General features: G+C 45.2%; 1 protein-coding gene across 8 annotated transcripts in view; it reads right to left on the bottom strand.

Moving 5' to 3' along the window:
* The window catches only part of BICRAL (BICRA like chromatin remodeling complex associated protein), a 2,181,199-nt gene that overhangs the window by 842,697 nt on the left and 1,315,954 nt on the right, over nt 1-22,548 (bottom strand). For all 8 annotated transcript variants that reach the window (XM_069608491.1, XM_069608492.1, XM_069608494.1 and 5 more), the window contains one exon: nt 10,230-10,291. In XM_069608491.1, the coding sequence (XP_069464592.1) occupies nt 10,230-10,291 (62 nt within the window). The remainder of the gene's footprint in view (nt 1-10,229; nt 10,292-22,548) is intronic.

Below are 22,548 nucleotides of genomic sequence, written 5' to 3' on the forward strand. Positions count from 1 at the left end.
GAAATTTCTAGTACATCCTGTCTAAGAAGACAGATTCGATTACGCCCTTGAGAGAGCTCCATCCATGGCATTGGGTTGACACAAATTGATTTAAGAGTGTCAGACCTGGTGATTTTGAGCAGGGAGTGATCACTGTTCTCATAGCCATTACTACAAGGGATTCCACCTCGTGATAGGTGTTACGGGAAACAAAGCAATAATCTAGTATAGTTTTTTCAGAGGCTCGACCCCGGGTGAACCCACCCGGGATGTCCCCATTGATGTTATTATTTAGCATAAGTAAGTTTCTACTTCACATAAGCTGAAGCCAGGCATTAGCTATTAATATCGGCAGCAGGGTTAGTCTTTCCCCCATATTTGGCACAACCTCCTCAGGGAACACATCGGATGTTTAGGTCCCCAGCCAATATAATATGCGGGTTATCGCACTCCAACCTTACTTCGTCAATCACCGGGCTCACAACCCCAATAAAACACATCACATCCTATTTTGGCAGGGTTACAATATAAATTAATGAAAACCGTTGTCAAAGGAACCTCCTGGTCCACCGGCAGCCCTTTTATTACAGGTGCTTGGACCCAAGGATTAGGAATCCAATGCCTCAGGATTTCCACTGAAAATTACTTTTTAATATGAATAAGCAAACCCGAGTAGGGTCTTCCCTTAACACATTTTACTGCAGGGTTCAAAAATGAGATGTAACTTTCACACAGGGGAGTCTCACACAACCCTGTTTCCTGTAACAGAAGTATATCATGTTGAAGCCAATCCGTCATTTCATCATTCATAAGGTGGACAAATCCGCTAGTATGCCAAGATCAATAAAGAGTTGGCTCTTTGCACAACTCCTTATATGCTAATGGTCCTTAGACAGAATCAATGCAGTACGGATCCAAGACCAATCTGCATCCATAGATACAGGCTCTGGGGAAAAATTATCAAATTCAACAGTTGTTGATTCCTTTGCCTTCCTAGAGAAGGTGATGTTCAGGGGCTGATCAAGTTTATTTGCAAACAACACTGTTTTGTTAGCAGTTGCCGTAGGATTTCCAGTCTCGACCCTCTTAGGTTTTTGGAGCCTTGGCTGAACATGGAAATAATCATTAAATCTCCCGGTTCTATCCTTTTGCTTACACAAGGTCTCTTGACCCAAGGAGTCTACGGTCTGAACTTGAGTGAGATCAAAGATTAGAGACCAGAACAAATGGGCCTCCGCCCATATCCATTTCCTGATCAATTCCGATCGTACATGCAGTCTCACTCGGTCTGACCTGGCCTCATCAGTGAACTCCACAACACAAATGTCCCTTGACGAGATTGAGTGAAGCGCTGGTATGTGGGGTAAAAGGATCATCACAATCGCTCTGTTCAATATAAGGCCATCATTTACCAGAGTTAAGCGCTCTAGAGAGAGCATCCAGGTCTCATCTTTTCCCATTTCCTTTGTCAGGGCCTCTTTCGCCAACCGTGGCTTGTTAACATTGGACGTGATGAAAACCAGGGACTTATTGACTTTCGATGTAAAGAAGACAAGAGGCTTGACGGTAGCCCGAATCTGCTCTGTCAAGCGGCGGCAGTCCGCCAAAGTCATAAATCTCCCTTTGCCAGAATGGCCCAAATAGGGCTGTTTTGACTTTAATACAGACCGCAAAACAGGTGAAGAGGGCTCAGACAGTTCTTCCTGTGTTCAGGCCTCAATTTGCTGCTGATTCCGATTAAGAGTCTCCTCAGAAGATTTGATTGAGTATGTGGAGAGATCCATAATAGAAGACGACTCACTGCCGTCCATGTCGGTCCACCGGAGGGCACCTCTTCACTTCTAGAAATGGCCAAGCCACCGCTCAGGTTTTTAGGGGCCAGTATAGGCTCAATATCTTCTCTTTCTGGCTCCCCCCTCTTATCTTGCTGATTAGTGGTTATTTGCTGCAGGGATTTCCAGTTGCGTAAAAAGGCTCTAGAAGAGTTGGATTTAGCTTTCTTTTGTTGAGGCAGGTTCGTTTTTTTGCCTGCAATAATGTGCATGATCTCTTAGGTTTCAACTTTTTTTTCAAAGCTGGAATAATTTGATTCCAATATGCCAGTACTACTAGGTAAAGGTGGGAGAATTGTGCTGGGCATGGCACAATCTAAGTTTCGGGATCCACCAAGTTGGCAAAGGGGGCCACAGAAGTATCCTGAGGAGTCAGCGATAGCTATTGAGTCCCTTGTGGTCAATCCCACCTCTGAAGATTTAGCCAGGAAAGCCACCAGTGGAACCAGGGCTTTTAAGTTTATAGGATCAGGCTTTGCCGGAATATGACTGGTAATCCTCTGGGCCTTACTATCAGCTGATGGGTGTTTCTGCATAGATTCAACCCAGTCACAATCACACTTCAAGCATCGCCTCTTCCGAGTGACCACACAGCGTCTGACACATTTTTGGGAGTCTAAAATAGCTTCCATCATTGCAGTCTTATCAGACTGCTCTGCTCTTGCCATGTCACTTAATCTGGTTTGCCACTTATTAGATTGTTCCGCTTCATAGTCCAGCCTTGATTGAACTTTTACCGCAGACACTTCCAAAAAGATCCATTTGGAGTGGAACAAAGCCAGCAGAGTTGCTTGGTCATTGAAGTCCCCATTTATGGCTTCATACAACTTAATAAAGGGGGCCAATGAAATAGATAGGGCTGACATGATCATAGCGTGAATTTGCTGCATCGATGAATTTCCCTGCTATGACCTTACGGAGTGAATGTGGGGGGAGAAGGCAGAATTACTCAGGGATGAACCCCTAGAGTCCGATGTCAAATCCTGTGAGATAGCCGATACCAGGAGGGACTCCCTGATGTCAAAAGTCACAGGAAACTCAACATCTAGGGCCGCGGACCTAGCCCTATGGATCCCCCTACAACTTTCTCTGTGTGAGTGATGTTACCATTATTGATTCCCTGCTGCACCAGCAGTTTCCCAGATTGCAACTGCGAAGGACACAATGGATCAAATGCCCCCAAGGAGGTTGCGTTAACCAGTTCTTTGAAAAGTTCAGACATTTGGACAGGGTGATTGTGCATTTTCCAGGTAGCCTTGTTTGTTCAGGGAGGCTTGAAAGAGGGCAAAATCCGTTGATAAGCGAAGGGCCAAGAAGGAGCTGGATAAAGCTTTCTGGGTTGCTGGTGTACCCTCCCCAATGTTCGTTAAATTTTTCTCCATTACATTGTTCCTAGAGTCAGATCTAGGTTCTGAGGGGAGTGGGGGTTCCTTTACCATTGTCTCTTCCTGGGAGGCCACCCCCGATGGAAACGATCCAATAGCAGCTTCCCCCCGCCCACTTGGGCTCACCGTAGGTCCAACAGCATTCTGAGGGGCCAAATGGGGAGTGTCTGACCCAATTGTGTCCATGCCGACCCGCCAGTCGGGCGAAATGTGTGTCAGGGCTCCCAAACATTACCACAAATTCTCACACGCCTAACCGACAGGAGACACCTCCCCCGGCTCTACTGTAAGCATTTCGTAATCCGTAACATCAAGTCTTAGTGGAGTATGCCGGGAGGCCAGGGCCCAGAGATGGAGTTTAATACTAGATCCCAATAGGGAGGATTTACAACATGCCTGCGAGGAAGTGGGCACGGACATGAGCGTGGGCACGAGCGGAGGTGTGTCTGCCATCTGAATGTGGGGGAGAAAGAAGACAGTACAACGATGATTTCATCATGATGGGGAGGAACAAGCGGAGAAGCAGTCTCACCTTTGGATCATGTCTGCAGTTCAGCACGACCACGTAACATTTCACCTGCTGACTTGACCATGTCCTCAGAGCCTGTAGAGGAATGGAAGATCTCCACCGTCTCCACTGTTCACCTCCCATGAACTGCAATCAACTGCTTACTCAGCTGACTCCTCTGCGCTCTGCGCTTCTCTGGGGTTTTTAACCCCTCCTTCTCCGGTAATGGACAGCGAAGCCAGACTAAGGCACAAGTCTGCAGCACACACAAACTTCTCTCAGTCCACTCAATGAACTGCTTACTGATATACACATTAGGCTTGGTCCAACCCACAAAGGGCCCGTCCAGCCTGAACTACCAGGTCACATCCCTTCTGCACGAGACCACAAGCAATCCCAGACATGTTTACGCTTCATTAGGCCTCTTCAGTGAGGTGTAGCTTTGGTCTCTAAGACCAGCAGGCACTGGACTTTTTTTATTTTGCTTTAGTCACCCAGAGTGTGACGGTTATGCCCAGACATGTGTCTTATGCCTGCTGGGCTTAGAGACCCAAGCTACTCCGGCTGGGCTGCCTCTTTTAGGGTGGGTGTTACGCTCACCTGGTCACTGCGGGGGCGTTGGGGCACGGTTGGAGCCCTCCCTTGACTTGGCTCCCCTGGATCGCCTCTCTCTCCCAGTTGCTGCAGAGCCTGCTGTTCTGGATGCTGATATTGCCCCTGAGAGAAGATGAGAGGCAATGAGAATGACGTGGTGGTGTTCTGACTTCCCTCGACCCTCGCGTGACAAAATGAAGTGCTCAAGCGTTTTCCCATGCAAGCTCATCTCTTGTGTTGTAATGTTGAGCTATCTGTCCTGCTTCTTATAGCAGGAGCGCGTAGAGCGGACCTAGTTGCTTCACTGGTCCTTGGAAGTCTTGATCCAGACCGGCTGCAACCAATCCACTTAGAAGGTAAGTCTTTTGGTTATGATTATAGTTTGTTTCTTATAATGTCTTTTGTCTTGATCATTAAGAGTAAATTCTTGCAATGTTTTCTCTTTTCCCAATAGGTGTGAAAATGCAGATCGGATTCTTGGAGCGAATCCATTCCCCTGTGGATGATGGAGCTCCCAAATTAGCTGGTAAATTGGCCTTTATGATGGAACTCTAGTCTGAAGTACGGCGTGGTCAAGCGTTCGTTATCTATATGATTCCTAACCTCTTGTGTTCTTTCTCCCTTGCAGGAGAAGGCCGGCGGCGTAGAGCGAAGTCTGGATGTTTGACGCAGATCCGCGGTTGCAGGATGAAGGTACTGCGAAGAAGAAGAAAAGAAGCGGAGCTCCGAGTAGCTGGATGCCCGGATCAGGTGAAAAGAAGGCTCTGACTCCGATAGTGATGGGATGCAGGTAAGAGGCGCGCACAGCGATGAAGTGGCTGGAAGCAGGTAAGGCGCGCCTTCAATGGTAGAGTAGCTGGATTCAGGTAAGAGGCGCCTTCAGCGATGGAGTAGCTGGAATCAGGTAAGATGCACCTTCAGCGGTGTAGTAGCTGGATTCAGGTAAGAGGCGCCTTCTGCGATGGAGTAGCTGGAATCAGGTAAGATGCGCCTTCAGCGGTGGAGTAGCTGGAATAAGGTGGATGCACAGGTAAGGACAGCGGTAAGCGTTATGCTGCAGAAAGCAGACTAACGCGAAGCAGAGGCACGTGGATGGGTTGGCCTTATATAGGCTGGCTCTGGCCCCTCCCTTTAGCCCCGCCTAGTGGCTCCACCTTGCCCATCCCAGGGACTCTTGCACGTGCCTTCCAGTGATATTCTATGACCACGCCCGGCTCTGATGCAGGTGCCTTAGGCACAAAGTGTGCAAGTGTTAGGCAGAATGATATGCAGTACCCTTTGGGAACACCACACACAATTAAGACTACAAGTGACAGTACAAATTCACCTTTGGTGCAAGCCTGGACTACACAGTTAAAGTGGTAGCGATGACTGAGTAGCCAGACTTATCTCAAGAGTAAGCGAGCAGTATCCGATAGTTACACAAAGGACAGCAATTACTACGATTCCGGCAAACATTGACTCAAGGTTTTTAAGTAAAAGAATATACATTTATTTCACTCTTCAGTTGTATAACATTACACTATTATAAGCAGCCTAAAAATCACACTCTTAATACACCACACCACGTCCCTTAAATTCCAGACAAGTTAAGCTCACAAATGCAATGGGAGCAAAATGGCACTCCAGCAATTTAAAAAGGGAGGGAAAGACAAGGTTATTAGAAAATAAATCAAACCAACAGGTAAGTACTCAAGGCCATTGAACAAGAGGAACTACATTGACAGAATCAGGTAGAAAAGGCTTAAGGCGAAAGTCAATGGGTCAAAAGTCTTTTGCTCAAGATCTCAAAGTTCAGGGTAGTTCACGGTAAAGTTTGTGGCACGGTTTCCGGATGAGGTCGGTTGATATAAAAGTTAGTTCAAAGAGAAGAGAAGGACAAGCCCTCGGATTGGAGAAAGATTTCAAACACTTTCACCGCGGTTGAACAAAACGATCAACCGGATTTGCACAGTGCCTTAAAACGGATAGGAAGCTGTAGCTGAGCCGGACGTTCCTGATAGTTCCTGCAGGCTCACGGTTTCTGAAGCGACTGTCGGACTGACAAGAAGTAGGAATACTGGAGGGTCCCGCACTACCCAGGGAAGAAACCAGAAGCAGAGCAAAGCAACAAATAAAAGGTGCGCTCCTTAAAACCCAAGCAGGGTCCAACCTTCCCGGCTATCCGGCCCACTGTAGCTCTGTACAGCGAATTCGACCAGAGGAGGGGTTGCAGTTTGGGCGAACTGGTTGTTCCCACTAACTCAAGGGAAGAAGTTTCCTGGAGGATCTTCTCTGTCGTCGGATTCTGAAGATTCGGACCTGCAGCATGGCTTCACCGGGCGGCTCAGTCGTTGTAGGGGTCCTCTTCCATCAGCTCCTCGTTGGTTCTTTCGTTCCAGTGGCTACTCTGCCTTTCCAGTCCCAGAGACCTGCTTTTTATGCAGTTTTCCCCCATTCATACAGCCTGGCTGTCAATCACACAGCAGGGAGGCTGTCCTGGCAAGGACAGTCCCCTCAGCCATTCAAACAGGAGTGCGACTTGGGTTACCAAGGGAACCCATGGAGGGGTCCGAAGATACCACCCTCACATCCTGCCTACCTGGACTTTGAGGCGCCTTAAGGAGGGCTTCTGTGCAGAAGCCAGCAAAAAGATGGCGAACAAAGGAATCATCCCCGGTTTGGTGCGTAGAGAAAAACACGAGAAAGACTTTAACAAAATGAAATGGCGAATAAACCCAGCCGGAGCCAAAATAAAATGTATTTGGTCAAGCGGGTTTATGTTCGAGGCTAATATAAATAGCCTGAAACAATACCATGGTTATATAAGATAACCGCGGTAGAAAACCTAGGGTAGTTACCACTGCCACCAGCCAAGTCTTGATGTAAAGGGAGCGAAACAATGCCCCAAGAGACACAGACAAAAAGGGATAAGAGTTAACCCTTTGCAATACTCCATGTAAAATGGGGTGTACTGGGTCTGTGGTTTAAAGTGACTAAAATAAAGTTAATGGCAACTTTACCTTTTCTGGGGGACAGTAGTCAGCCCCAGAAAAATGGAGTCAGGGGGAAGTCTCAAAGACAACCCTGTGTCACTGCACTGAAGGTGCTGTGTAACACACATAAGAATATGAGGCCATGGAGTAGGTGAGGCTCCAGTGCTCAAGATCACACAAAAAGTGAAAACACACACAGCAAAACACATGTAAGAGTGGGAAAATAGGCTCACACTCTTACCAGGTGAAAAAATAAATCCTAGAAATCCAGCAAAGCTGCTGAGGGATTCATTAGGTAAGGGAAATCAACCATTTATGAGAATTCTCCCTAACAGCAAGGCCCACTTTTTCATGAGCCTGGCAGCAGAGACGCCAGGACTGGATCCATTTCGACCCTGGGGGTGAGGAAGGACTGGACCCTTGTCCAGTGGCCATGACAGTGGGACCAAGCCTGGTTTGCATATGGTCTTTCCCCTACTGTAACGGAATGATGGCCTAGTGGGTTGCCCAGAGCAATGCCAGAAGTTAAGATTAATTCTAAACCATTCAGCCATCACCTCTTTTGTTTTGCTTTAATGTGACGCCTGAATACAGAATTTTGAAAGACGACACTGGGGTGCTGTGTCTCTGCCTTTGTGACACTTCTTTGCAGGTCATGTTTCCACCACTAGGCGTTCATAGTCATTATCTTTCCTTGTTCCGAGTGGTGGGCATTTCGCTTCTAAATTCATGGAAAGGAAGATTGCAATTCCGGATATCGCCTCTGTGGCTAGCTAGCCCTATTCCAGCATTTTAATGAGACACAAGTCTGCGGATGGATGATTCGCTAATATTTAGAAGTGCTTTTACTGGGTTTATTATTCTAGGTTAATATTTTGGCAGATAGGGTGACTTCTTTCTGCCTCAATAAGTAAGAAATGTGATGATGAAGGATGGACATAAAGGTTTTGGCAGAATACAGAAGTTCATCATCATTAAACTCAGTACTCCCAACTCGTCACGACCCTTAGCCCTCCGTTCTCTCCCTACCTGGTATCATCAGCCAGACTTCAAAGAAGGAAAGCACAAAAAGAGGCAGGGATGGAGGGTGTATTTCCCTCCTAGGGATAGTTGGAAAACGTACAGAAATGTTCATGGGAAAAGTTGTCAAGAAAGGCGGACTGTCATCAATAAGTAAGCCATGTGAAGAGTTGGGAAGAGTAACGATGATTGCCATCTGTAATTCGCAATCACTACTGAACTCTAACAACTTATTATATAGATGATGTGTGACAATACTTGACACAGTTTATAAGAAAGCCTCTAACAGAGCATACACTGTCATGTAAACACATCATTACAGGATCAATAGCTTTTCAAATGTCTTTATTCTGAGCTACCTTTATTTCTGACAAGGAGCTGATACGGGGACATTTTTAGTTGCATATTGGTGTCTTTTTCTATCCATAGGGCTGAGGCCTTATACAGGCATCACCATTTGTACTCGCCACTAGTCATTTGCTTTTCATAATTTACTGTTGATGGGTAAGAAATGGTGTGCTGCATGTATGTGGAGAATAGAGCTAGCAAGTTTCTGGTTATGCCTAGCTAGTAGCTTGCAACCTACCCCTTATACATTCTGTGCATTCACAACCAAAAGGAGTCTTACATCAGAGGGAGCAAGAAAGCAAGCATTAAAGGGTGATGGCGTGACCAAGTATTGGAAGGAATTAATTCCCCCCAACTGAACACTGACCTTGGAGATCCGTGACCTTATAAGACACATGTGATCACGGAACTTAATCTGTGACTTGAAATCTCCTTGTTGGGTATGACTTCCATAGGAAGTCATACACATTAGGAAACCATAAGCAAGTATTTTCTTTTCTTGATAGTGTACTCTTCGGCCTGCTGTGACATCATAGCAGATGACTAAGAAATTAATTCAACTACTGTGGCATCACAGTAGGGAGATACATTATTTTATCTGCCAGTTGTTGTTTTTCCCCTTTCCTTTTTTAGGTGCTTTGGGGTGACTTGAAGTCCTCATGCCTCCCCTCTACAACCCCTGCAATGGTAGTATATGGGGATAGCACAGGGAGTAGAAAAGCGACGCGGGTGCAAGGGGAGGCATAGACAACTTAAAATTGTAGTTGGATAGTTTTCAAGTACTGAGTGTATTCCAAGTCGGAGTAACGAGTGACAACACATACATCTCGAATTTTTCTCTGTTGTCTATCAGATGGGTTACAAGGCGTTATATAAACGCTGTAAAAACACCCTTTCAATTAAATAACTAATATTTATTTTCACTACAAAAAATAACGAATAAGGTTTCTCACTGACTTCAATCTCGCCTCAACTTTAACCTCGCCTTTCATTCTGCGCCACTTTCTTAATTCCGATTTTTTAAAATGTTAGTTCACATCTTTAATCAACATATTGTTTCTGTCATGCTAATTGAACTGAAAAAAAGAGATGCATTCCATCTAGTGGAATTGTCCATCATAAAATGACAGTTAAACAATATGTGTTATGCTCTTTGCCATTCGTATTAATTATATATATTTTGTTATGTTTTTGATTCAGATTCATTATATACATTTAATTGTATTTAAATATTTACAGGGAATCAACGCCTTACTGCCCCTTCCTCCAACCCCACTTAGCGGTATCCAGTCATACTATTGTTATAACAGTATAACCTGCAATATTACTTTTTTTTATAAATTGACATTTAAAAAAAAATCGGTATATTTTGTTCTCTATTTTTCAATTCAATGTTTACTAAAGCGATAATATGCCTGGATACCATCAGATGACTGGACAGCTGCCATCTGTAATTCTATAGACAGCATACAGTACACTTGGGGAACGTTTCCCCATACTAATCAACTGTATGACAAAACAAATATCAAGCTAAGAAAATATATCATATTTTGATAATCGCTCTAAACCGATAATAATGAAAACTTACAAGGCTCCCTTTGTTAGTTGCGTAGCAGCAGGTCTCTTGGTTCCACCTAAATGTTCATCCACCTAAATCACAAATATAAACGCAGTGCCACAATCAATGTATAGATAACAATAAATAATAACCGGTATCAATATGTGACCATCCTAAATATTCTCTTTATCGATTAATTTCCTTCGAAACATATTCAAAGCAGTAATCAACCATAATAACAGTCAGAAATGTAGGACACATTGAAGAGAAGGGGCAACATAAGTGAAAAGACAACACATTTTAAAACGTCCCTTTTCCAGAAATGGGACATGAGTATGTAAGCATGTACCATTCATTGTACATTATAGGCAGAAGGCAAGTCGAAGGTCTGTTTTATGACTTTAAGCATAGCGTAATACTTCTTTACAGATGTAAAGTCGCACAACTCTTTAGTGGCCTATTTTATGCTCATTAAGTAACGAAAAGCACGGTAGTTTATTCCATAAAACACAAAGATGCTCATTCGAATGTTGCCTGCTGCACATAAAACAGGGGGAACCATGCATAAGCATGATTTTTCCGTTCAGTCCGATATTGGTACACAAGTACATTACATGCAGAACCATTGCACGAAAAATACAGATAAACAGACTGCTCCTGTCCAGGCGGTGGGAAAATACTGATTTTGCCACCTGGAAACCTGTGGTCTTTCTGCACATATTTTCTGCCGGAAAATAGGACCATGGTAATAGTGATGGCACGACGTTTAAACACCTACATTTACTCCTCAAAAATGGCATCTGCCCAGATTCGGTGTAAAAAGGGGTGGGGGAGTAATATAGGAATCCCAAACAAGCCACATCAGCACCTGTAACAGCCCACACATGGGGCAACCCAACAGTTAATGGTTGTCATCAGCATAAAAAACAAAGGTTCAACGGTATGCAATTTGCAGTACCATGGAAAGAGCAGAACAACTATTGCCTGCCATGAAGCAACTACAGCACCACCAGTATCCCTCAGGGTCACCAGCAAAAAGCCCATCAGCCAGTCCTTCAGCTCCTCCCACCCCCCAGCCAGTAGCCAATCAAAATACTTTGCAGTCTCCCTATCAACAGGTAGCAGCATATCAGCCTGCCCTGCAAACTTCATACCCTCAACCACCCCTCACGTTAGAGAAAGATCAACACGCACGACCACCAGAAGATATTGTGGCAGACTACCAACCATATTGACCGAGAATGCCATTGCGGCCCGTAAGACACTTCACGGACCAGCACTGCATATCCAAAAAGCAGCATTCATGTTCATGTGGGCTAAAAGTAATGGAAATACCTACTGTGTGACTAACAAATAAGTCTCACCTGACCTCCGGGCACTTCAGGAAAGCATGTACACACTCACGGAAAATGCAGACAATCACTGAAAAGCATTTTCTTGCCCAAATGCAGCAGTGTTAGGGAGAATTCTCATTTCATGGCTAATTTCCCTTACCTAGTGAGTCCCTCAGCAGCTTTGCTGGATCTCTGGAGTTATTTCGTTCCAATTGGTAAGATTGTGAGCTTTGTCCCCCCTCCTACTTGTGTTTTGCTATGTGTTTTTACCTGTTTTTGGTGATTGTGGACTCTGGAGTACACCACTTCAGTAGCCCCCTTCTTTTGTGTGTCACACAGCACCTTCTGTGCAGTGACACAGGGTTGTCGTTCAGACTTTCCACCAACTCCATTTCTGAGGCTGACTACTGTCCCCCAGAAAGGAGTAAAGTTACCATTAACTTTACTTAGTCAAATTAACCACAGATCCAGTACACCCCATCTTACATGGAGTACTGGAAGGGTTAACTATTAGCCCTTTTTATCTGTACCTCCTAGAGCAATGTTTCGCTCTTTTAACATTTAAACATGGCTGGTGGCAGTGGTATCTACCCTAATTTTCTACCGCGGTTAACTTATATAACCGTGGTAATATTGTAGGCTATTGTGTTAGCCTCGTACTTAAACCCGCTTGACCAAATGCTTTTTCTTTTGGCTCCGGTGCGGTTTATCCCCATTTCTTTTTGTTAAACTCCTTCTTGTGTTTTACTGCGCACGGCAAACCAGGTTTACCTCCTTTGTTCACTGTCTTTTGGCGGGCTTCTGCCAAGAAGCCCTCCTCAAGGCGCCTAGGTGTCTGGGTGGGCTGAATGTGAGGGAGGAGTGTAGTCACCCCCTGCACAGGGTATCCTAGGAAACCCAAGTCGCACTTTTTCATGATTGGCTGAGGTGGTTGTCCGGGCTGGACAACCCCCCTGCTGGGTGATTGACAGCCAGGCTGTGTAAATGGGGGATTTTCGCATAAAAGGCAGGTCTCTTGGGCTGGAAGTCAGAGAGTCGCCACTGGAGCTACAAGGAACCGAAGAGAAGCGGAGGAAAGGTCGACTGCTGCAACTATCCCGTCCCGGCGAAGCCCTGCTGCAGTCCTGAGCTATCTACCCTTCAACGACTAAGAGAAGATCCAGTCCGCAGTCTTCTTCCCTTGAGCCTGGCGGAGATAACCAGCTCATCTTCTTCAGCCAGAGGTGCCCTTTGTGGTCAAAATCGCTGCACACTGCTGTAGTGGTCCAGATAGCCACCTGAAGAGCCTCTCCTGTCTTTAAGGAGTGCACCTTTTATTCATCGTTGCTGCTGCCGGCCTCATCCCTGTGTGGTGTAGACCCCCTTCATCGTCCTTCTCTGCGCCGAAGCCAGGAATCGTCGGTCTACAGGAAACTACCAGGAACAACTGCCGTGGCACCAGCTTCTTCTTTGAAACGGTACTGTGTCCTGCTTGAGGAATCTTGGGTGAAATCCCTATTTCTCGCTTATAAGGCTTGCCCTTATTTTTCCCTCCTTCTTATAACTTTTGCTTCTGACCATTTGACAATATCTAAAGTAATCTTGGCAACTTTGATTCGCGAACTATCCGACGTGTGATCCTCGACACAGGAACCCGGGTCCACTTGACACTGGCTCCATCCTCTTGACTCTTGCATTTCTGTCTATGAGTGTTCTTTGATTCTGTTTGCCAAACTAGCATATTGCCTATGATTTTTTCCCCCAACTCTCTCTGGGTAACTCGGGTGCTAAGTGTGTTTTTGCCCCGGTAGCATTTCTTGCCGCGGATACGCGTTTATTTAGTAGACCGAACTGTGAAAAAGTGATCGCAATCGTATTCACGGTAACGTGTAATGTTCCATGATACCGGTTCTCTCAAACACAGGGAATGTAACCTGACTCCTACCGTACAAAGTGAATTGGTCAGTTGTAGTGTATTTAACGTGTGGTTTTAATTTTAATAGAAGTGTTGATAACGAATGGTTTTTAAATAAATTTACTTATATTTTTCTACCTGAAACCTTGAGTCAGTGTTTGCTTGAGTCACAGTAATTGTGGTCCCTTTGTGTAATCCCTTCTACTGCTCATATACTCTTGAGATAAGCCTGGCTGCTCCGCTACTGCTACCACTTTAACATAGTATTACAGGCTTGTACCAAAGATAAAACTTGTATTGCCACCTGTAGTCTTAATCGTGTGTAGTGGTTCCCAAGGACACTGCACGGGATTCTGCCTAACAAGAACATTGTGGCATTCAAAATGAGTAAATAAATAAAAAAGGAAATTAATGAATCGCACCACTATCCCCATTATGCTGACAGGTGATTCTAGTTACCCAATCAGAACCACACTATGCCAGGCACTCAATCCTTTGCAGCAGCGGTACAGGGTGCAATGCTGCATACGCCCAGACCCACAGTTACACTGAGCAGCATTTGGTGAACTTCTGCCAGTGCCTTTCACAGGATAGGTGGGAGGCCTTAATGCACCGACTTGAAATAGTATGCTTCATGGTGATCATATGTTGCATGATGCACAACAATGCCATCAGGAGAAATGTGCCCATGCACGATGAGGAAGAGTTGCATGATGAGGCAGATGATGGTGCTGATGAGCATGCACAACAAACTACTAAACAACAATGTAATAGCATGAGTGGGCACATGCTTAAAGAAGAGGTAAACACCACATTCTCCCACTACCTTTCAACCGATCATGGATTGTATATTGTGTTGCCATCAAGCCTTTGACGTTGCATTCTTGAATGCTATCATCCTCCACAGCCAGTCCTGGGCAGATCAAATGTGACACTTTTGTTTGGTTACCCGGAACCTGAGGAAGGCCAGTAAAAAGTAAATCCTAAAAAGTGTCATCTCTCCATGACCTTGGCTTCTAGGTAGGAGAAGATAACCAACCACAAAAGGCAAAAGTGGAAGCGATTCGAACAATCCCTCTGCCAAAGGATAAAAGACCTTGGCATGATCCAGTCGTTGATTTATGGCCTGGAAACGTACCATTCGCTATTAGCAGCTGATCTGACCCCTTTAGAAGGACTAATCTGGAAGTACATTTTATCCCTACCGAAGAATGTACCTGTGGTCTTCATTAGTTATGAGCTAGGATTGGTCTCAATGAATTCAAGTTTGACATGAGAGATTTTTTTGGGCGCTACGTTTTATGATACACCATTATCTTTATTCTTTGCAGAATTTGGGACTGAGTCTCAGGGAAAGTGCAAAAAATATGTACAGGTTTGCAAACAGGTAGCTCAAGAGATTGACACTACACTAGAAGAAGGTTTGGCAAACATGCAGCTGTTAAAAAAATAAATCTTCCGATTGGAATCCCGTAGGAGTCCTGGGTCTAGTACATAAACGGTTAGCTAATATGGCAAAGTATTTGATGCACTTTCAGTTGCCGAAAATGAGAGGTAGCTATATGCGTTTTATATTGAACTTGTTAGCAACAAAGCAAAATAATACACTCTGGAATCGAATTGATGACAATTCTCCTTTATGTCACTTCTGCTTTAATCAGATTGAATCCCTGAAGCATTTAGCGTTAAGTTATGTGTGTCTTAATGAGGAAAGTCGTTTTGTACATTCCCTATCTTTTATACTAAGCAATACAATATGGGAGCTCTATACTACAGAGTCGTGGTGTTGACGATAGCAGTGATACGAATTTTGTACAAGATAGGATTAAGTAGGACCGATGATTTGGGGGAAGAGTCAAAGTTTTTTTGTTTATTTTAAGGGTAATTGTTGTTTGTCTACAAATGTTATTTTGAAATTTTAAATGTGAGTGAGTATATTTGTAATAAAATGTTCCAAATGACGGTGATGAATTTTAATCTTGCAAAACTGTACAGTGGAGTTAGATTCAATTGTAACCAAGCACACAATAAATACAAAATATTTTAAAAAGTGGCAACTCTCCATTACCACTGTTAAGTACATTGGCGTCAAGGTAGGAGAAGATAACATTCAACCACAAAAGGCAAAAGTGGAAGCAATTTAAACAATCCCTCTGCCAATGGAAAAAATACCTCGAACATTACTAGGACCAGTAGGAAATTACGGGAGGATTATCCTAACCTTTTGACCCTCGCAGGATCCCCGACAGACCAGCTCAATGGGCTGACACAAACCTCAGAGCTTGGACTACTGACACAGAAGAAGCTTTTGGGCAGTTGGAAATCTCACTGTATCATACACTACTCCTCATCTGCATGCCTCCATGCTCTGATATGGGCCTGTCCTTTCACGAGCACAACCGGGAGTAGAATAACCCATCTCAATTATATTGGACAATGATCATGCTCTTCTGGTGTACTTAGCATAAAAATAAAAATAAAAGGAGACCAACCCAAGGATCATTAGAAGGTATTTATCTTTACAACCGTACACGTTCATTGTAGTCCACAGGGAAGGTTGCTTACAGTTCATTGTGGACTACTCAATTTGTTATCCCCCTTAAATCCCCAGGAGGGACAAAGGAAAGTGGGTGAATTATGTGCTTATGTCAATTGCCGGGTACTGTGTGGGGGTTCCTATGGGGATCCATGATCATGATGCAGCACCTGGGGATTGTGTGGAGAGGATCTCGTGGTCACCCCAACAACACCTGGATCAAGGGCTACATGCTTGTCGCATGTGCCCAGCTACAGCAACTGCCCCTTTGAAAAATACTACATCCTCTTCATTATCAGTTGCCGCTTAATTTGAGCCATGCCAACAAATTGTGCACAGCACGAATTAAGCGCCAACCGAGAATGGAGAGGCACTCCAATCTACTAATAGACTGACAATGGCACTGGTTTTATTTTGGAACATTTCATAATATCACAAATCATATCACTAGATATAAGTGGACCATAATATTAAGGAATTCAGAATAACATGCATCAAGTCAAGACTACATATACATAGTCAAAAGTTTCAATTGACTCCTAATGAGCTATTCAGCGAAACATATGTCGAGGAAATAGGAGAATCTTGTATATATGGGAAATTGCTATGACACCTGATCTTGAGGAAATCCTGAGGAAAGAGGATTATTTGCATATGTATGAAGCTTATATGAAATCTGGTCTAGAAGAAAGTCTGCTTACAATGAGCAAAAACTGCATAAAAAATATAAGGGAAAGAGGACAATTGGTGTGTCAAGGAAGTGTATGTTAATTCTGATCTAGAACAAAGCCTACATAATAATGAGAAAGGCCTGTACAAAAAGGAATATATATATATTCCTTTTTGTACAGGTCTCCGGTGTAGTAGCCATGAGCAAACATGAGGCGGCCCACAATCCAACTCACTCCAAGGATGCTGCTTACACGTGGGAGAGCAATTCCTCCAAGGGCGAGGAAGAGGAGAAAGGGAGGATACATTTCCAGTGTGTTCTATATATATATGAATTAGGAAAAATCTGCATGAAAATGAAATGCATTTTCATATAACCTGCATAAAGAATTAACTTTCGTTTGGACATTTAGAACATCTTTTAGCAAGAAACTGTTGGGATATTTGATGATAAAAGATTGGATGGATGAGAACCTATTAACATCAGAGTAAATTAATAATTGATTTTCAAAAAAGAAATCTGATTGGAATGACTTTCAGAATATCGACTATTATATGAATTCAGCAAGAATGAATTCTTACTTGGACATCTAAAGAAGAATTGATTAAAAATCTGTACGCATTGAGATATTTTAGTAGATGGACTTCTTTTCTTTATTTTGCTTTATTTTTTAGTGAACAAATACATTTTTTCAATATTCAAAATTGATGTTTTCAAATCATAATTTCTTTGGGTAACTTTTTCTTACTCCTACGTCCCATCCCTGGTCCTCCATACTAACTCATCTAGAGTGGCAGGAATAAGACTCTAACCAAACAGGTTTTGTAAGATTGCTTGACTAAATCTGGCATATGACCTGTCAGCAGTGTCCATACAATAAGGCCTCCAGAACGCTTTTGGAGTGGCCCAGGTTGCAGCTTTAATAATGATGCCCCAGGGAGTAGCCTGGGCTCTGACCGCATACAAACCTGCTTTCTTTTGGAGCTTCTAAGCATCCACGATGCAAGAAACAATCCAGCAAGTGATAGTTGCTTTAGAAGCTTGAGACCCAGGTTGCAGCATGCCAAACGTCACAAACAGACTGTCTGAATTTCTAAAGACTTTAGATCGGTCCAAATAAAATGTAAGGGACCACCATGTGCACTAGCACCTTGAAGTGTCTTTTGTGCTAGATGGAATTACAAAAATGATCTCAGACCAAATAATCGGACAGACTCAAAGTATGGCAAAGTACTACTTTATTAGCAATTTAATAAAGTAGGGTGATCTCACAGACATCGGACTGATGCATGTACAATCGCATAGAACCTTGATTACATGAAGGTCTTTTACCTCAATATACTTGGGACTATTTAACTTGGGGGGGTTCAGCCAACATGGAGGCACACACATAGCTCAGTTAAAAGGAACTGAGCTATGCATTCTAGTATTTTGGGTGTGGCAGGCCTGGGACTATTTTACCTGGACTACCTTGGGTGTGGCAGGCCTGGGACTATTTTACCTGGACTACTTTATCTGAGACTATTTAAACCACACCCAAACAGCAGAACATGCTTTGCGTTATTCTGCTGTGGGCAGCGTTACGCTCACTGTGTCCAGTTCTTTGATGCCAGCTTACCTGAAACCAAGGACCTGCAGAGAGAGAAGGAACACTACGGGGGGGGCGTGGCTTGGGCAGCCATGGAGTAGGACGTGCTTCCTGAGCAGCTCCGGATGATCCGACATATGATCTGTGAAAACTACGTACAAAAACATGCTACTGGTTCCAGGATTGACTATACATGCATGGGAACGTGTGTTCTGCTCACTGTATAAAGACAGAGTGAATCGTGTGTGGAATTCTGGAGAAATCGCTCGGCGAAGACGGCGGCTGCTTGGTCCATTGTCACACAAGATGGCCGACAACAAAGGAAACGAAACTGAAGCACCCGGAGCGGCAGAATAGAGACGGCAGCCGCGGGGAAAGAATGATGATGGCGAAGTGGAGACTGAGCGAAACCCCTGCGGTGGTAAGCCTTGTGTCACGTTGGCCTGCGTGCTGACCCGGAAGGCAAGAGCCCGGGGGCAGCGGGGGTGCGAATAGATAGGCCGCGCCATGATGGACATATGAAGTGCTCGCTCGGCATCGATGAGCAGAAAGCCGCGTGAGAGGCGGCGGACGGTGCGACTGCTTGAAGAGTACTACAGTAGCTGATAAGGGTGGAAAAGACAGTTGGGGAGGCACGCGGATGCTAAATCGAGACAGCGAGGCATAACGGGGGCCGCAGAATGTCGGCGCGAGGGGCCGTGACCAAGAACAAGAATAAGCAACCCACAATGGATATTTTTGCCAAAACACAACATTCTCCCGTGGCCATCGCGCCCAAAGGCTCGATGGCACCTGCGGAGGGCACCACAGTGGCTGAAAACCATCAGATTTTAGAGGCCATCACAGAGCTGAAAGACTCTTGGGGGGTTGCGATGTCAGACCTGCGCATTTCCCTGGAGGCTAAAATAGACGCAGTAGGCATAGAAGTCACCCTGCTGAGGCAAGATGTCAGGGGGCTGGCGGAACGAACAAGCAGCCTGGAAGGTGCAGTGAAAACCAACACGGACACCAGCACTGACAACGCAAAGATGATACATGTACTCAAACAACAGGTAGCCAACCTGGAGTCTCGAGTGGAGGAAGCAGAAGGGAGAGCGTGGAGGAACAAAATTCGCGTGGTGGGCTTGTCGGAGGATGAGGAGGGACAGGACCCGACAGACTACGTCGAGAACCTACCCCTACAAAGAATTGGGGCTGGAAAACTCTCGCAGGGATTCGCGGTGGAGCATGCACATAGAGCCCTTATGAGGAAGCCGAGACCACGGGCCCCACACCGGGCAATAATCGCCAAAATATTTAACTACAAAGACCGCGAGAAAATACTGGAGTACTTCCGAAAAGGTGGAACAATCGAAAGGGCCTCGAGCACCATCACAGCGTATCCGGACTACACTATGTTCGTCCAGAGGCAACGGTACAGCTATGTGGCAATCAAAAGAAGGCTGCGCGCGGCTGGGATAAAATATATGCTTCTGTACCCCGCGAAATTGAAGGTGGTGCATAAAAGCAAAATGTTTTTTTTTGACACTCCAGAAGAAGCAACAACGTGGCTGGATATGCAGGGCTGCCCGGACCGAGACACGGAAGAGACCCAGGAGGGACAAGATATGTGTCTGGGATACGGTATGCATACTGTTAAGGTGTCGAGTGAGCACCCCAGGGGTGCCTAGATGAAGATTAAGATTAATGGGCGCGACTGTAGGAGGCTGATATTTTGATAAGATACCGTTGATTGTAACGGACTTGAAGGACTGGAATATAGTAGCGTGTACATATATGCAAATTGTATAGCAATGTGTAGTTAACCCGAAGTGACATAGGAGCGGCAGGGCGAAAGCACCCTACCCTTCGAATTATAGTTGTAGTAGTAGTAGGTTGGCCACTAGGGTGGCCTCACCCTGCGGAGCTTCGAGTACAGGCGAGAGCCAGAAAGTGCTAGATGCGGGGGAGCCTGAGATCCAGGGATGGAGCTGGCAACAGTTGGGGGGAGTGATGTTGGGGAAGGGACGGGAGGCAGGAGGGAGGGGGAACAGGAAGTTTGGGGTGTTTTTGGTTAAAGGGAATTTAGAGTGGGATACGAGCCTATACAGATTGGATTGGAATTCAAAGTCAGACTGCACCTGGGGGAGGAGGAACGGAACTTGTACAGGCCATGGGGGACCTTAAGATGTACATGGAACGTGCGGGGGCTCAACAGCTACTTAAAAAGGAACAAAGTTACGTTGTACCTGCGCAGGCAGAAAATAGATATTGTATTGCTACAGGAAACCCACCTTACACGAGAGAGGATGGACACGATTGCTGGGAAGTGGAAAGGAGTGTTGGTGGGCTCATTGTACTCTGCTTATGCGAGAGGAGTGCGTATTTGGGTGGCGCCACATGTCCCTTTTCAGTGATTGCAAGTGGTGGCTGAGACCGACGGGAGGATGGTTATACTGAGGGGACTGGTGGAGAACAGGGAGATAAGCATTGTTAACATGTATTTCCCAAACCAGAACACAGCGGCGTACATCAGAACATTGAGTGCAAATTTGAGCGCATGCGTAGGAAGCGCGATGATCTGGGGAGGGGACTTCAATTGAAAATTGAACCCGAGGGTGGACAGATCGGATGGGAAGATGGATAGACCGGCCCCTGCAGCCATGGCGTTACAGACATTGCTGGACGACTTTGGTCTGGAGGATGCATGGAGAGTGAGGCACCCCCAGGATACGCAATATTCACATTATTCTGCCCCACAGCAGTTATCAACGAGGCTGGATTATGTCTTCACATCACCCGAAATGATAGCAGAGATCACACAAATAGAGTACCACTTGCCCCTGATTCTCGCATGGCAATACTGCCCCTCGAGAGCGAGGATCCCGACATGGCGCCTACGAGCGGAAGCGTTGCGAGACCCCTTTTTTAGGGAGGTCTTGAGGGAGGAGATTGTAAATTATTTTGAAACAAATACTGGGAGCGTGGATTCGGCGGGAACACTATGGGAGGCCTTTAAAGTTGTCATGAGGGGGGTAGCCATAGCGAAATCCAAGGGCCTACAAAGTGGGGTTTTAGCCGAACTACAGGAGACGGAAGAAAAATTAGAAGAGGACTTAAGGGGCGGAGACGATATAGCAGAGAAGCTAGAATTGACACTTGGGCTACAGCAAAAATGTGCAGAATATTGGGAGAGATTGTGTAACCTTAATTATTAAAAATACGTAGAGAGACAGCATGCGGGAGGTGATAAACTGGGGAGACTTTTGGCGTGGTTATATAAGAGTGAGACCCCCAGAGTCACAATCAAGACTATAGAAAGAGAAGACGGTAGCGTAGAGGACACCCAGGAAGGAGTTAATCAAGCATTTGTGGATTATTATAAGGTATTATACGGAGACAACGGGGAGAGTAGTCGCGCTATGATGGAAGAAACGCTTGAGGACATGGGGTTGCCCAAGATAAGTGAGGAGGAGAGAGAGGAACTAGATACCCCGATCACCTTGGAAGAATTAGGGGAGGTGGTGAGGCAGCTGCCTACTAGTAAAACCCCAGGGTCAGATGGACTCCTGAGTGAGTTTTACAAAGTATACATGGAAGAGGTCCTCCCCCCGCTGTTAGAGATGTTAAACGAAGCGTTCGAGACGGGACGCTTACCGGAGTCACTGAGAGAGGCCGTCATAATACCGCTCCCCAAACCTAATAAACCTGGGCACAGCTGTGGTTCCCATAGACCCTTGTCAATGCTGAATCAAGACAGCAAGATATTAACTGCTGTCTTAGCTAATAGACTGAAGAAGGTTATTGGCAAACTAATACACCCGGATCAAACGGGCTATGTCCCTCATAGAAACATTACCAATAATCACAGGCGACTCCTGAGAATCATTGAGTTTGGCAGAGAAAGAGATGAGGAAATGGCAATTGTGGCTTTGGATGCAATCAAGGACTTTGACTCTGTTAAATGGCCATGGCTGCTTGCGGCCCTGAAGTACTACTGGTTAGGGCCTGGATATGTAAGGTGGGCGAAGATTTTATATAGCGAACCACTGGCTAGAGTTAGGACAGGATCTGTGATATCGGAAAGGTGGCAGCCCAGCAGGGGTACTAGACAGGGATGTCTGTGGTCTCCAATGCTCTACATACTGGCCCTGGAACCTCTAGCAATATATCTGAGGCAGCAATATGACACCATAGGCATCGAGGTGAATCTGATCTCCCTATATGCAGATGACATGCTTGTGGAGGGTTTTGACCCATGTGGAATCATTAGACGGGGTAAATGTGGGGATTAAGCTGTCGCTGCCCATCATTTTACCCCAGAACAAAAATAAATCATTGGAGTGGG

This window comes from Ambystoma mexicanum, chromosome 4q, assembly GCF_040938575.1.
Source record: "Ambystoma mexicanum isolate Mex_15411 chromosome 4q, UKY_AmexF1_1, whole genome shotgun sequence".
NCBI lineage: Eukaryota > Metazoa > Chordata > Amphibia > Caudata > Ambystomatidae > Ambystoma > Ambystoma mexicanum.